The 14339-nt window shown below is 37.8% G+C and overlaps 1 protein-coding gene across 4 annotated transcripts; it reads left to right on the top strand.

Annotated features, from left to right (window-relative positions):
* The first annotated feature begins 1175 nt into the window (after positions 1–1175).
* Positions 1176–13324, top strand: LOC101471675 (uncharacterized). 4 transcript variants are annotated; one of them, XM_076885848.1, is made up of 26 exons: positions 1181–1642; positions 2311–2362; positions 2471–2488; positions 2577–2639; positions 4725–4826; positions 5535–5606; positions 5700–5804; positions 5913–5984; positions 6220–6312; positions 6761–6847; positions 6982–7050; positions 8925–9047; positions 9136–9213; positions 9315–9389; positions 9637–9729; positions 9819–9899; positions 10188–10259; positions 10341–10433; positions 10516–10590; positions 10672–10761; positions 10857–10937; positions 11540–11620; positions 11767–11835; positions 11945–12070; positions 12162–12309; positions 12395–13324. In XM_076885848.1, exons 1-26 carry the CDS (start codon positions 1187–1189, stop codon positions 12855–12857), a joined length of 2937 nt encoding a protein of 978 aa, XP_076741963.1. In that variant the 5' UTR covers positions 1181–1186; the 3' UTR covers positions 12858–13324. The 4 variants fall into 4 exon arrangements, with proteins under 4 accessions (XP_076741965.1, XP_076741963.1, XP_076741962.1 ...); XM_076885847.1 differs by having other exon boundaries at positions 6961–7050; XM_076885850.1 differs by lacking the exon at positions 4725–4826 and having other exon boundaries at positions 1176–1642; positions 6961–7050.
* The last annotated feature ends 1015 nt before the right edge of the window (positions 13325–14339 follow it).

The following is a 14339-nucleotide window of genomic DNA, read 5'->3' as shown; positions in this document are numbered from 1 at the left end:
CATATATATATATATATAAATCCAGTGTTTCAAGTGTTTATAAATCCCTTGGCTGAGCTTTCACTTTAACAGTTGCCTGGAGACGTGGTCACTTGAGGGTTACAAGCACCATGGCAGAGAAGTGAACCTGAGACACAGCAGTGCATATCTGAACCACAAAGCAGTTTCCAGCAGAACAAAGGAGGTGCTTTTTATTCATAAGAATGGAGAACCTGCAAGGCTTTCACTGGTTGTGCTCTGCATTAGTGTTTAGATGGGCTTACTTCACATTTAGCTTTGTTGCACCCAGAGAAACCCCACTGTCCAATTCATCAACCCGGGAGGCTTTTGAAAGGGAAATTAATTAGCTGGGTCAGACTGACCTGTGTCAAAGGAGACAAGGACTTACTCAGGAGTTCAGAAAGGGAAAAGAAGAATTAAAAAATGTCATAATTATATTCTTAAAAGCTCAGTTTTAATAATTTAATCTAAAAGTGCTGTCAAAGCGATTGATTGATTGCATGTTAGTTAGTCCAGTGTAAGAAATCATAGTTGCAAAGTTGAAAGGAAAAAACACTGTTCATGGAAAGCTTTTGTGAATGAGCTGGCTTTCATGCTTGGTACCTGTGAATAGCTGGTATGCCCTGTTTAAAGATACTGGCCACACATCTAGGGGTGGATGTGTTGGTCTTGCTCTGAAATTAGCAACAGAAGCTACAATGACCTCTTCCCCCCACCCCCGAAAAAGCAGCAAATCAAAAATCAATCAAAAAAAATGTAACATTGACTATTTACGAAACTTTCAATTTCGAAATTCATATTGCAATGAATAGAAAAAAACAAAACCCTTTCATAAAAAGGATATTCTGACACCCACACATGTACATCCGCACACTCGCAGACATTTGCTGAAAGCTCTCTGAAAGTTCTTTTGTAGATCCCAACAATGTGTCCCTTGTTCGAAGCTTATTTATTCCACTTCCATGTAATTTTGAGTAGGACAAGCTAGTGAAAATGCTGAGGAAAACAGGCACCAGAATGATGGGAAGCCCTATGCTGTCTGGAGGATGTGTCATTCTGGAAATATGTCCATTAGCTGCATTTAAATCATGCAAGCCTACAGATTTCAGCAGTCTTGCAGATGTTTGTTATTATGCAATGCATCACGTGTCTCTCTCTCTCGCTGTAGTTCCAGGCAGATTTTGACATGTTTATTCCTCTCCAACTGCTCTACTGTGGTTTCTCTCTGACGTGTCATCTGCTGGCAGGTGTTCAGAAATGTGCTGTATGTGCTTCTGAATTACACAGCCCGGATCACTGTGCAGCGAGGACCAAGGAACGGGGCACAAACATGAAAGAGGGAAGTGTTGTTTCTCCCATGTGGAAAGTGTTGCTGGTGGGGCTGCTGCTCCTGAGCACGGCAGGTTTAGTGTTTCTGCTGTTTCGGCAGAAAGAGTTGGCAGATGAGCTGCTTAGGCTGGAGTCCCAGATGCAGGAGCTGACAGAGAGCTGCAGGTTGCGGACGGGAATCCTGCCCATCGACCCCGGAGAGGCCCGAGAGTTCAGGAAGCTCCACCGCCGCAGGAGAAACCAGGAAGAAGATCCAATGCAAAGCGAAGATCAGAAGGATATGCTGATGCTCATGACATACTCTATGGTTCCTGTAAGACATCAGCATGCTTGGATGTTTCTGTAGGACTGTGAATACTAATGCTAAAAGTTGTTTACTCTATTATGACAAAAACTGAATTTTTTTATTTTTCCAGAGTTTGGTGTCTTTAATACGATCATGTGAGGCATCTCCTTGCAATCTAAGAAATCCAGGAGTCTGTTGTAACCATTAACAAATTTCTAGTCTTGAGTGCTTCCTGGAAAAGTACTTTGTGCTGTGAAGAGTGACTGCTCCTCCCTCGGCTCCACTTTCTTCCACTACAAAACTGGCATTTCTTCAAAGCCGTGCTACTGTATATTTTGTGAGGGAGCCGGGGGCAGTATCATTGTTTTTATTAACAATTAATCTTCACTTTCAGTTTGTTTCATCTAAAGCTTAAAGATTAAAAGAACAGCAGACATTTAAGAAGTGAGAAAATTTTAGGGAATTTTAGTTGTTGTTGTTGTTATACTCTAACTGCTTCAGCTCTGTTAACGAGAATGATTCTTTTGCTGGATTTTGGGAATAAACACTGAACATGGCAAAAGATTAAAATATAGACCTTTAGAAAACACCCTGTCCTTTCTGTGTTAACAGGGCCTAACTCAAATGGCCCTATATGTGGTTAACTTACACCTAAATCAAAACTTTCCTCATGCCTGTCTTTTTCTTTATTTCAGGTCAAAGCCTTCACAGACATGTGCAGGAGCTCCAAAGGAATTTGTTTAACAGGTGCACATCATAAAAACATGCATCTCCACTGTTTTCATTTGCGTATTTACTGCCCATAGTTGTTGTTGTTGTTTTTTTTAAATATGTGAATTGTTTTTTTCTTTCCAGGCCCACCTGGACCCCCAGGTAAAAACTGAAATTTAAATTTACTGAGTAAATTTACTCAAATTATGCTAAATTCCTACTGCATTACAAAGTGTTTTTGTTCTGTCAGGTAAACCTGGTTCACCTGGACCCCCAGGTCCACCGGGGCCAGAGGGGAGACGAGGTAGAAAAGGTGAGAACTTTTATATGTCTAAGAAATCTGAGAACCCATCTCCTCTCCCATTCAGCGAAAAGCTGTATGAAAACAACCAAATTTGCAGAACAGAAGCTTCTCGTGCATTTCAAACAGTCTTTCATTGTTCCTGCTGTGATTGCACAACACGAGCATCCCACTCACTGTCTGCAAGAAACTTGTATTTAGCTGCCACATAGCTGTTTACTGCAGTGGGATAAGTGTTTGCTGCACTGATTAGCACTGATTAGCCCAAATTATAGTATTTTTGTTGTTTTGAAACTGAAAATTGCAGTGTGGGCAATGTTTTTTTGTTTTTTTTTAACTTTCACTCATTCACTGTATCTTTTTACCAACTCTGCATGGCTTAAACTCTGAGATTAATCTGAGATTCTGAAGAAATTTAGGTTTTTGAACTAACATGAAGCTCTTGATGAATACTCAGGGAGCCTGACATTACCTTAAAAGACTGTTAACTGTTATTGGTTCCTTTTCCTTCCTTCAACTCTTCAGTCTTTTTGTGATGTGTTAAATTTATGCTAAGTAGGGCTAATCCTTACTTCTCTTTTCTAAACTGAGTAGCTTTTGTCATTTTTCAGGCCTGCTTCCAGAACAAAATAACTGGGTGTGCATCAAATGTTAATGAGGGTAATCTCTGCCCATACAGCTCACTAGGGCTACCTGAAAACCCCAGTGTTCTAATTTCCATCAAAAAACACACCTTTAATATGTCTTGTGTCCTGTTTCCCTTCACTCACTCCCAAACCAGTCATGGCAGAGGCTGCCACTCCCCGGTAGTAGTTTTTCTTTCCCACTGTCCCCAAGTGCTTGCTCATATCACCTGATTTTTGTGGCTTTTTCTCTGTTATTGTAGCATCTTTACCTTACAATATAAAGCACCTTTATTGTGGTCGTTGGTTGTTGTGGTTTAATACGATAAAAATAAAATGTAACTGAACTGAATACATTTGAGGCATCACAAGTCATTACTAAGGTTAAAACAGTCTTATATGAACAGTTAATAGGGTAGCCCACATCACAGCATTCCTTTTTCTTTTATTGTTTTTGTTACTTCTGTGCCAGACTTCTGTACTTACCATACACCTTATAACAGGATGCAGCTGTTCTAAAACTCTGCAGCAAGAGTACTTACAGGGAGTAGAGAGAGGTGATATTTCTGTCATAATAAGGCCCTTTCATTTGTTTCCTGTTAAATCTAGAACCGAATTGCAGTCCTGCTTAATCACACTCTGACACATGTTATAGATCTCATGGTACCATATTCTGTAGATAGCACCAGAGGGCAGACTTACTTCTGATCCTCACATTTTCAGCATTTCAGTGGGAGGCAGAGCCTTCAGATATCATGCTGCTCTCATTTGAAACCAGCTCCCAGTTTGGGTTTGTGAGGCAGACACCATCTCTACTTTTAAGATTAGTTTTAAAACGGTCATTTTTGATAAAGCCTGTAGTTAGGGCTGAATCAGGTGACCCTGAACCATCACTTAGTTATGCTGCTGCGTCAGAGGAACCTCCCATGACGCATCGAGCACCTTTCCTCTACTCTTCTCTCTTTTACTCCACAGACTTCAAAGGGCCATGAACATTGCATGCCATTACCTCCCTGTGCTTTCAGCAGAGGTCTCTGGCTCTGGAGCTGAACATTTCTGACTCAGCCAACCTTCTTTGTTTTAATTGTCTCCTTGACCTATTTTCTCCTCTCTCCCTTTAACCCAACCAGTCAAGGCTGATGTGTGCTCTTCATAAGTGTGGCCCAGGCTGATCTTTCTTCATGTTAAAGTCACTCACCTCATATTTATGCATCCAGTGATATTTATGAAAGTGGCAATAACTGATAACAGCTTCTTTGGCTGGTAACATTCAAAATGAATATAGAATCAGAGCCCCCACCCACCCACCACGTGAAGTCTTAGCCTTACAGTGTAAAAATACTCTGAGATGACTTATGTTTTGACTTTTCACTATATAAATATAATTGGGTTAATATTAAAGAGTCTATATTAGCAGTATTGTTAATTTGGTCTGTTCTGCACATCATATTTTTAATAATCTGTGTACATAAAGGTCTTCCTGGTCCACCTGGTCCACCCTGCTCCACCTGTTGTTCCAGTGACATGAAAAACAAGATTACTGAAGGAAGTAGTCGTCAAATTTACGCATGGAGAGGTAGGAATAATGCCACAATGAGCCAGTGGACCAAGGACCGCAAACATGATATGAGAAGCTGTGTGATTATTAAAAAAACAGTGTTGGCTGACCTGAAGAGTGTTCAGTTGCTTTTGTTCACTCTATATTCGATTTCAGTAGTAGTTAAAAATCACTTGTTTATCCACTATGATATTAAGCAGTGTAACATTCACAGTTCTAGTTGTTTTACCACAAAGTAAAATCTTTTCACGTCTCTCCTCACAAATCAGACTGGTCAAAGGCATGATTAATGCCGAGATTTTAAAAGCACAGAAGCCATTCTCCTACAGAAACAAGATTTAAGACTGTTATTTAGATTTTAATTTAAACTCTTTGATTGTCTGGATTTGTCTCTATTTTATTTAGTCTCTTAGTTTCAGTCATGTTGATCTTAAAGATAAGTTCCCAACACACTGGTCATAGAGGTGTCCATTAGCCTGATCGACAACTGTTCATCCATTCATCCATCTTCTGATTGTTTAGAGTTAGAGTCAGAGTCAGGGTGATCACTGATGATGACTTAGACCTCACAGGGTTAAAATTAATAGCTAATAAAACAACACAGAAAACAACAAGTTGCAAAGTATATATGTATGTCTGTATGGGTGGATGTTATGGATGGTGTGTGCTTTGTAACTGCTCTGAGATAAGGGTAGCAATTTATGTCTCTTTTTTTCTTCTTCACAGAATCACCGACACCACGTCCAGCTGATAACACAACTAATGTTTTGAATGTTAGTGGCACAAATATAAAATTAGGTTAGTTACCACTCTGAGTGATAAGAAGTCTTGTTTGGCAGACTAATATTTGACTAAGAAAAAGCATCAAACTCAACATCTTTTATTTCCTAGATTTTGGTTCTTTTTATCCAAACCACAGTCAAGACGCCTTCAACAATACCAAAGAAGAAAATGTCACAGAGGTCCCAGCAGGTGAGAGGTCCCAATCATCAGCAGGTGAGAAGTGCTGAACTTCAACAACAGTCAGCGCAGCCACGATCATTTGTTTTTTGTGTCACAACTGAAAATGCTGCAGAATTGTAAATGTCCTCTTTTTCCCTCCAGGCCTGCTGAGTGTAGCCTTAGACAACAACAGCGACTCCTTCAGAAATGTTACTGTTACTACAGTGGAAAGTGGTAAGAAAATGTCTGCTGTGCTTGCTATCAGTATTGCCACATCACTTCAGAACACAAATAAAAATGGTTGAATAATTGCATTTCCCACTCAGTTAAACCTTAAATGCGATCTTTTGTGCTTATTTCCATTTTGGCTCAAAAGGATTTGAAACTTTGGCCACATATACAGTATAATAGTGTATCTGGATTCATTTAAAACATTTATGGTTATGCTGATCATGTTTCTTTTCTGCAGACTGGATATCACCTCACCCAGATTACCAAAGTGACAACCTGACTGAAATCGACCCAGAAAATGTTACAGAAGCACCAATGAATTTATTAGCAGGTTAATATTGGTACTCATTCATTGTACACACAAATCTTATTTCACACTATACTCATTGTACTGGATTTCCTCTTTGATTCCACGGTGTTACCAACACCAGGTGAGCCGCATGATGCTGGAAAAGCTCTCTCTGATGAAACTTTAGACACATATTTGAAAGCTGGTAAGAAACCATTTGAGTGTCAGAGTGTCTCTGCTAAGATATTTAAGAGACGGCTGAATGTTTTAGAACTGACGTTAACAAATTCATTTATATTTCTGCAAACGATACATTTACGATCACCTAATAACTGGAGACACAAAAACTGGTGAATTATGTGATTTTAAATTACACACGATATGACATAAAGATCGCTTGCTGTTTGTAATAAACCAGCAAGTTTCTTCTACAATTATGATAAATTGTGTGTCCAATCATCCAGTGACACATTCTACGTTCCTTCTGCAGAATCACCAACAGCACATCCATCTGAAAACCTCATAGATGCTTTGAATGTCTCTGACCCTGAGAAACTGGACAATAAGACAGAATCAGGTAAATGATCAAAAAAACTAAATTTGAATATATGAAAAATGTATTTAAACCACACAGTTTAAACCCCCCCCCCCCCCCCCCCAAAAAAAAACAAACAAAAAACCCCATTCTAGACCGTTCACCGTTTTATGAAGATTACAGCTACAGCACAGCAATTCTTAGAAACCCTGAAGTCATCACAGAGGCAGCAGGAAAATTAACAGGTATTAAACTCTAAAACATCCTCTTTCTGTCACTTTAGAAGTGCTTTCACTGTATAGACCCCAGTGATGCAGATCTAAACAGTGCTGCATTTAAGGGCAGCAGAACTGTCAGTGAACAACAGTAAAAACTGGTGTGTTTTAAAAATGCTCCTGTTGTGAGTGTACGGGCTCATACTTGGTTTGATTAGTTTTACTGGCTGCAGATACTTTATTCGTTCACAATCATTCACAAGCTGACGTTACAACTGACTAACAGACTGTGCACTAATATCTTTTAAATGTCTTTGAATACTTACCTTAGTTATATAGTATTATATTATCACTTCATATTTTTAATCCATACTTATTTTACTTCATTTGCTTTCAGATTGTTTTTTAACACTTGTTTTTAATCCTAATGTGATCATACTGTATTCTATGTTATTGAGCTCTATTTATTTAAGCAACTTAATCATGTCTGCAGTGTTTAACTTGATTTTAACTTCTATGAAAAAAGATTTTTCCAATTTTGGGATTAAAATAAACTGCAAATTAAATTTTTCCTAAGAATGAAAAACTGTTTAAAATACTTGCAGCAGAGTATGAAGTTGAGCTCCAAATTGAAGCAATTAACTATTCGAATATATAATTTTTCTAATGTGTGGACCAACTTCTCTTTCTTACTGAAGAATCACCAACAGATGGTCCAGCTGCAAACACCTTGTGATGGGTCGTTCGCGAACGAAATGGCTCTTAGAGCCGGCTCTTTGACGTGAACGACGCGAGCCGGCTCCTTATCGCGAGCCGTCACGTGGTTTTTTTTTTTTTTTTTCTTTCTCTCAGCCTCTCTCGCACTTTTTTCCGTTTCACTCTGCACGCGAGCCTTGTGCTTTACGCTGGGCAGAGGGGGGAGGGGCGGTAGTTACACTCAGTAGCACAGGAACAGAGCCAGAGAGAGAGAAAGAGAGGCAGGGACAACAACATTAGAAAGGTATAGTAATCATCCACAACTATTTTCGGTTGCAGATGATAAAGGATTGAGAAAGTTTATTCATGCAGGTCCATATGACAGAGAATATGCATGTTCTTTTAGTTTTCATATTATAATTTATATTTAATTGTGTTGTGGTTTGCAGTGTTTTGTGTTCTTTTCACTTTAAATTTGTGAAAGGAAAAAGCTGAAAATGTAAATAGTTAAAACTTGAAATGTGAATAGTTGATTTTTGTATTAGATGATTTATTTATTACATTTTATGTGGAGTGAATAAATAAAAGTATATTTACGGTGGCCCCTAGAGACAAAGCACATACAAACTTCAAATCACGTACGAACTCTGAAGCATGTACAAACTCCAAAACACGTAAAAACACGTACAAACTCCAAAACACGTAAAAACTCCAAAACACGTAAAAACACGTACAAACTCCGAAGCACGTAAAAACTCAGAAGCATATAAAAACTCAGAAGCACATAAAAACTCAAAACACGTACAAAAGAACAACAGAAGTGCTCCAGGATGCTGGGCGCAGTGTTGAGCCTTTGTTATCTTGTGGCTACACAAGCCAGCAAGTACCAATGACCGGATTTGGTGTGTGGTAATAACAGGTAAATGAACTTTTTTTTAAATTATTTGAATATATATATGAGTGCCTGTGTATAAATACACAAACAATACACACATGCTTTCAATTGTGTAATTTAAGTGATCTAGTAGCTCTGCTTTGGAAGTTCAGTTCATGCTAGAAATGTGTTTTGGAGTTTGTACGTGTTTTGTCTCTAGGGGCCACCGCATATATTTATATATAAACATATATAAATAAAACCACTTGTTTTTACGTTAGTAATTCCTTTTGTGCATAATTTTATATTATTGTTAATAATAAATTAATTAAAGCAACAAAACAACCTGAAGAGCCGGGAAAGAGCCGAAGGAGCCGGCTCTTTTTAGTGAGCCCAACCGAAAGAGCCGGATCTCTAAAAAGAGCCGGAAATCCCATCACTACAAACACCAGAGGAGGTATGAACATTTGTAACCCTTCTGACACAAAAATCCAACACAAAAAATTCACCAGGACTGATTAATGACAACATTTTAATTCCTCTAGACACAAAACCATTTATGAACAACTTTAATGATGCCAACACTGAAAATGTTACAAATGGACCAGTACAATTATTACCAGGTAATAAACCTTGTGCTTTGAGTTATTAACTGCATGTCCTCCTCTTGTTGTGCTTGGTATGCAAAGAAGACGTGTTGAACTTTGTTGTCTTCTTTTCACAGCTCCACCTGATGCAGATTTAAACAGTGACTCCTCTAATGGCAGCGAGACCTTCATTAAAGCAACTCTGAAAACTGGTAAATTCAAGCTGTTTAAAGTTCAGTGCTGTTTTATGTTTCTGTAGTAACTGTTTTGGGGTGGTAAGAGCTTTATCTCTTAAACATCATTAATTATGAAAATATATAGTTTAGGCTTTTTATTTTTTTTATCTCATGAACAGTGAGATTTAACCAGGAGTGAGAAACCAATTTTTATATATTACTTGTATACAAATCTAATGTGTGCAGCAGAAATTGTAGTTACATCTTGTGTTTCTTCCTGAAGAATCACCAACAGCGTATCCTCTTCAGAAAGCCACCACAGATGCTTTGAATGTCTCTGAATCTGAGAAACATCTGAGCATGAAAGTGAAAACTGGTAAATCAACCAAGACTGCAAAGGCAAACATAAGTGTGAATATATTAAAAAACAAAATTCAACCTAATACTTATTTTTTAAAATCATAGAACCAGTAACATTTGATGACGATGAAAGCCAGGGGACCTTGAATGACACAGAAACTAAAGGACCAGTAATGCTGTTAACAGGTATGAAATCATTGCTTTGGATTATGAAATATCCTATTTGACTTTGGTTATTATTTATATAAAATTCTTGAACTTTATCATTTCACTCTAATCTTGAATAAATATCCAAAATGATGCCTGAGCTGCTGACAAAATCAGGAGCTATGCTGACTCAAGGTTCAATATTTAACTAAACCTTAAATATCTTAACTTTTTACATTTAGTGACAAGAAGCTCAAGCTTATAAGGACTGGTTGATTCTAGTTGGTGTGCCAGCTCTTCTAGTAAAAGTTTTCTTTCTTTTTGTAGAATCACCAACAGAACATTCACCAGAAAAATCCAGAGGTGCTTTGAATGTTTCAGATGCAACAACAGAACTTGGTAAACCTCAGATGAGACAAACCTTAGTCTGACTACATGAAGAGAAAATGCTAAAGCCATTTTTTTCTTTAAATTTTCCAGAGTCCTTAAATTTTGATCAAAATGACAGCCAGGGCTCCTGGAATGATACAGACACTGCAAATGTCACAGAGGGGCCAGTAAGAGTATTAATAGGTAGGAAATCATATGCTTTGAATGGTTAAGTTACTTCTTTCATAATAAAAGTTCTGAATGTGGCTCCAATTTCACTCTGCAGCCCCACGTGATGCCAACATAAAGAGTGATACATTTAATGGCAGGAGAACCATCATTAAAACAAGCACAATAACAGGTAAAAAACTGCCATACTGTATCTGATTCTGGTTATACTGTTTATACGTGTACTAACTCACTTGTATCTTTGTATCTGCAGTAACACCAACTCCACATCCAGCTGAAAACACCAGAGATGCTTTTACTGTTCCTGGTTCTAAAAAGGATGCAGATAAAACAATAGAACCTGGTAAAACATTAAGACACTAGAGATAAACTGAAGTCTAAATATATGAAAAAAAGAGAAAAAAAACAAGAGAGTAAGCACTCTACTTTGTTTTCTAGAGCTAAAAGAGGCTGATAAAGATGTTGCCTTCAATGTTGCTATACGAAATGCTACAGAGGCATCAGTGACACGATTTATTGGTAAGACTAACACACTCGTTAGTCTCATAGCGTTATTTATTTATATGGAATATTTTATCCTATTTATATTGGAGTCTTGATTTTTGCTGGAACATTTGGATGGTATGGTTAAAATTTTACATAAACACCATGTGACAGCATGGATTTTTGGGCCCCTAAGTACAAGTTAAACATCATTAAAGACCGTGGCCTACCCGCGTATTGATCCTGATCATGTCCATGTGCTTATGACCACAGTGTACACGTCTTCTGAATGGCTGCTTCTAGCAAACTGGTTAATTGACATGACTCGTCAAATGGGCTCCACATTCACCAGAACTCAATCCAATGGAGCACCTCTGGGATATGTTGGGTGGGAGGTTCACATTATGGATATGCAGCTGACAAATTTGCAGCAACTGTGTGTTGCTATCATATCAATATGGACCAAAATCTCTGAGTGTTGTTTACAATACCTTGTTGAATCTATGCCAAAAAAATCAAAGGTGTGAAGGAAAAAGAGGGCCCAACCTGGTGCCAGTATGTGCCTAATATGGTGTTTTTGAAACTATAATATCATTAGAATCTCTATACACTCTTTCATTTTTTTTTTCAATTTAAAGGTTCACTTTCTGAAGAACTGGATAAAAACAGAGACACTTTCAATAACAGTGGAAACGTCAATGATAAACCCATGACAACTGGTGAGGAATTGCCACGTGTCCCATTTTGACCTCAATACTGACACTTCACTTCACACCTCACACAAAAATACAAAGTAATGATCACTTGCTATGACTCAAACATCATTAATATTTACATTAAAAATGATCTTTCATTTTTTTTTCAGATTCTTCAAATAAGCTCTGGTCTGATAATAAGATCAGTGTGACCACTGGTGACAAATCAACAGAAAGTGGTTAGAGACTTGCTAATTAAGCTTCAAATCATGCCATTATCTAATTACCTTCTACTGTATAGTTTACTGAAATACAAAAGTGTGTGTGTGTGTGCTTTTTTTTGTTTAGAGTGTATTATTAAAAACATAAAATGCTCAGAGAAGCCCACTGAAATGGAAAGCACCTATGGAGCCTGGATGTCAGACGCGTCGCAGCTGGATGAAGATCAGTACTGGGTGGCCGATCATTTTTCAGGTGACTTACACAACATCCATGAATTCTCACTTCATAACAGACTTTTGAGAGTTATTTGATTGGATTTAACGCAAGAACTTTTTGTCACCAGGTCGACATTTGTGGGAATATCAGGACCTTTCAACATCGCAAAACACTAAAAACACTATAGACACCAAGAGGTTCTACCAGGGGTGTGGCCATGTTGTTTATAAAGGATCATTTTACTACCACAACGGCGGAAAAAACAGACTTATAAAGTAAGTGCTGCACCATCTGCACCTGTCTTGAGGTGTTTGATGCCTGCAACATTTATTTAATGGTCAATCTTTTAAATTTTTACAGATTTGGTCTGAAAACGAAGAGAACGCAGATTCTGACCATGCCAGACACCAGATATCACAACCTGACTTATCTTTTTCGAAACTCAAAGACATACTTCAAGTTTGCTGTGGATGAAAGTGGACTGTGGGTCATCTTTGCCTCAAACGCAGATGACAGCACACTGGTCGCAAAGCTCGACGATGACACATTCTCTATAGAGTCTGTCATAAACACCACCTACCCGACAGCTAAAGCAGGAAATGCTTTCATTGTGTGTGGGGTGCTGTATTTCACAGATGACAAAGACAGAAGGGTGACATATGCCTATGATTTAAAGAAAGAGAGTCCTGTGGATGCAGGTTTTGACATAAGATCAGGTAATGGAATCTTAGCTATGCTGTCGTACTATCCCAACAAAAAGATTTTGTACGTGTGGGACAACAAAAGTGTGAATACCTGCAGAGTTAAATTCAAAAAGACCTAAAAATAAATAATCAAACTCTATGACATCATGCAGTTGGCTTCACAAGGCATTGTATGATTTAGTTTTGTCACAATATACAGGTAAATAATTGCGCAATTTTTTTAAATTTTTTTTATTTTTTTTGTGTCCCGTTTGGATCTTTAGCCATCAGAATTGTTGTCTTAAGGCCAAGAGAGATGCCAAGCGGATTTATTTTACCAAGTGGATCATCATGGCCTTGCCATATTGGTCCATTTGATTGACCTTTATTATAATTATGAATTTATTTTATTTTCAGTTGCTACAAAGCGCAATTTTTCTTGATGTGTGCTTTTCAGTTGAATTTGTTTGTGAAAAACAACAAAAAACCAAGGATGAATAGTATTCATAGCAACGTATATTTTTGTATTTTTCTGTAGACAGACTTCTGTACTGAAAGTCTTATAATCCGGTCAAATAAAAGGTGTGTGATACCTCTTTAATAATAATCAGGTTCTGCTGTGTCAACGTGATATTTAGCATTTTTCACTTCTCTCGAGAGCCTGCCTTAATGAGTATGTGCATGTGATAAAGCTATCTGAATACATGATGGTGGTGTACAGGTGGTGGTGGACGGCAGAAGCTCACAAGCCAAGTTTTGTCCAGGAGCCTTAAGAGATGACACACTGGAACAGCTTTTACAGCTAACTGTGCAGCTGGGTTGAGACATTTGAAATCAGACTTTAAATGTAAATTTATATGAGTCGTTTTTGTTTGCATGTCTTACTTTGTACAACTGACTGGGAGAAAAGTTGTAACCTTACACATACACTCATTGGCTACTTTTATAGGTACAATTTGCTAGTACCGGGCTGGACCTCCTTTTGCTTTTAGAACTGCCTTAATTACCATACAAATGTTGCAGTATAAACTGAGAACCATTCAATCAGGTAATGTTTTTTCAGATCTTCTGTTGTCCAATTTTGGTGAGCATTTGTGAATTCAATGTAGCTTTGGTTTCCTGTTCTTAGCTGACAGGAGATGCAGTCTTGAGTGTTATGTTTTGCTGCTGAAGCTTCAAGGTATGCTCTTCTGCATACACTTGGATGTAACAAGTGGTGATTTGAGTTACTGTTACCTTCCAATCAGCTCAGAGAAGTTTGGCCATTATTCTCTGACCTCACATTCATTCACTTATATTTAACAAGACATCTTGTGACAGCCGTCTGTTTGAATGATAGTAGTATACAGTATTTCTGATGAAACATGTCCCTAAAATTAGTAGTTTTTCCGTTATCCATATAACATCCATGACAAAGTGTCATGGCCCCTTCTTAAAACAAAAAAACAGCTTCTTGTTTGTAGCATACAGTATATTTCTGATGAAACATGTCCCTAAAATTTGTATTTTTTCTGTCATCCATAGATAACGGGCATAACTTCTGATTTAAAGTTCTGTCTGTCTTTTATCAAGCTGCTTTAACAGGGTGAAGAATTAGCTGTGCAGAAACAGCATGACATATG

Source organism: Maylandia zebra, linkage group LG7 (assembly GCF_041146795.1).
Source record: "Maylandia zebra isolate NMK-2024a linkage group LG7, Mzebra_GT3a, whole genome shotgun sequence".
Lineage (NCBI taxonomy): Eukaryota > Metazoa > Chordata > Actinopteri > Cichliformes > Cichlidae > Maylandia > Maylandia zebra.
Note: the sequence above shows the minus strand (reverse complement) of the source record. Positions and strands in the feature narration are given on the sequence as shown.

Bases quoted from the DNA above. Each gene is read 5' to 3' on its own strand.
- LOC101471675 (XM_076885847.1), top strand. From the start codon at position 1,187: ATGTTTATTCCTCTCCAACTGCTCTACTGTGGTTTCTCTCTGACGTGT. The intron at 6,313-6,760 runs GTTAATATTGGT...TTCCTTCTGCAG, and splicing joins ACCAATGAATTTATTAGCAG to AATCACCAACAGCACATCCA. The intron at 11,621-11,766 runs GTGAGGAATTGC...TTTTTTTTTCAG, and splicing joins TGATAAACCCATGACAACTG to ATTCTTCAAATAAGCTCTGG.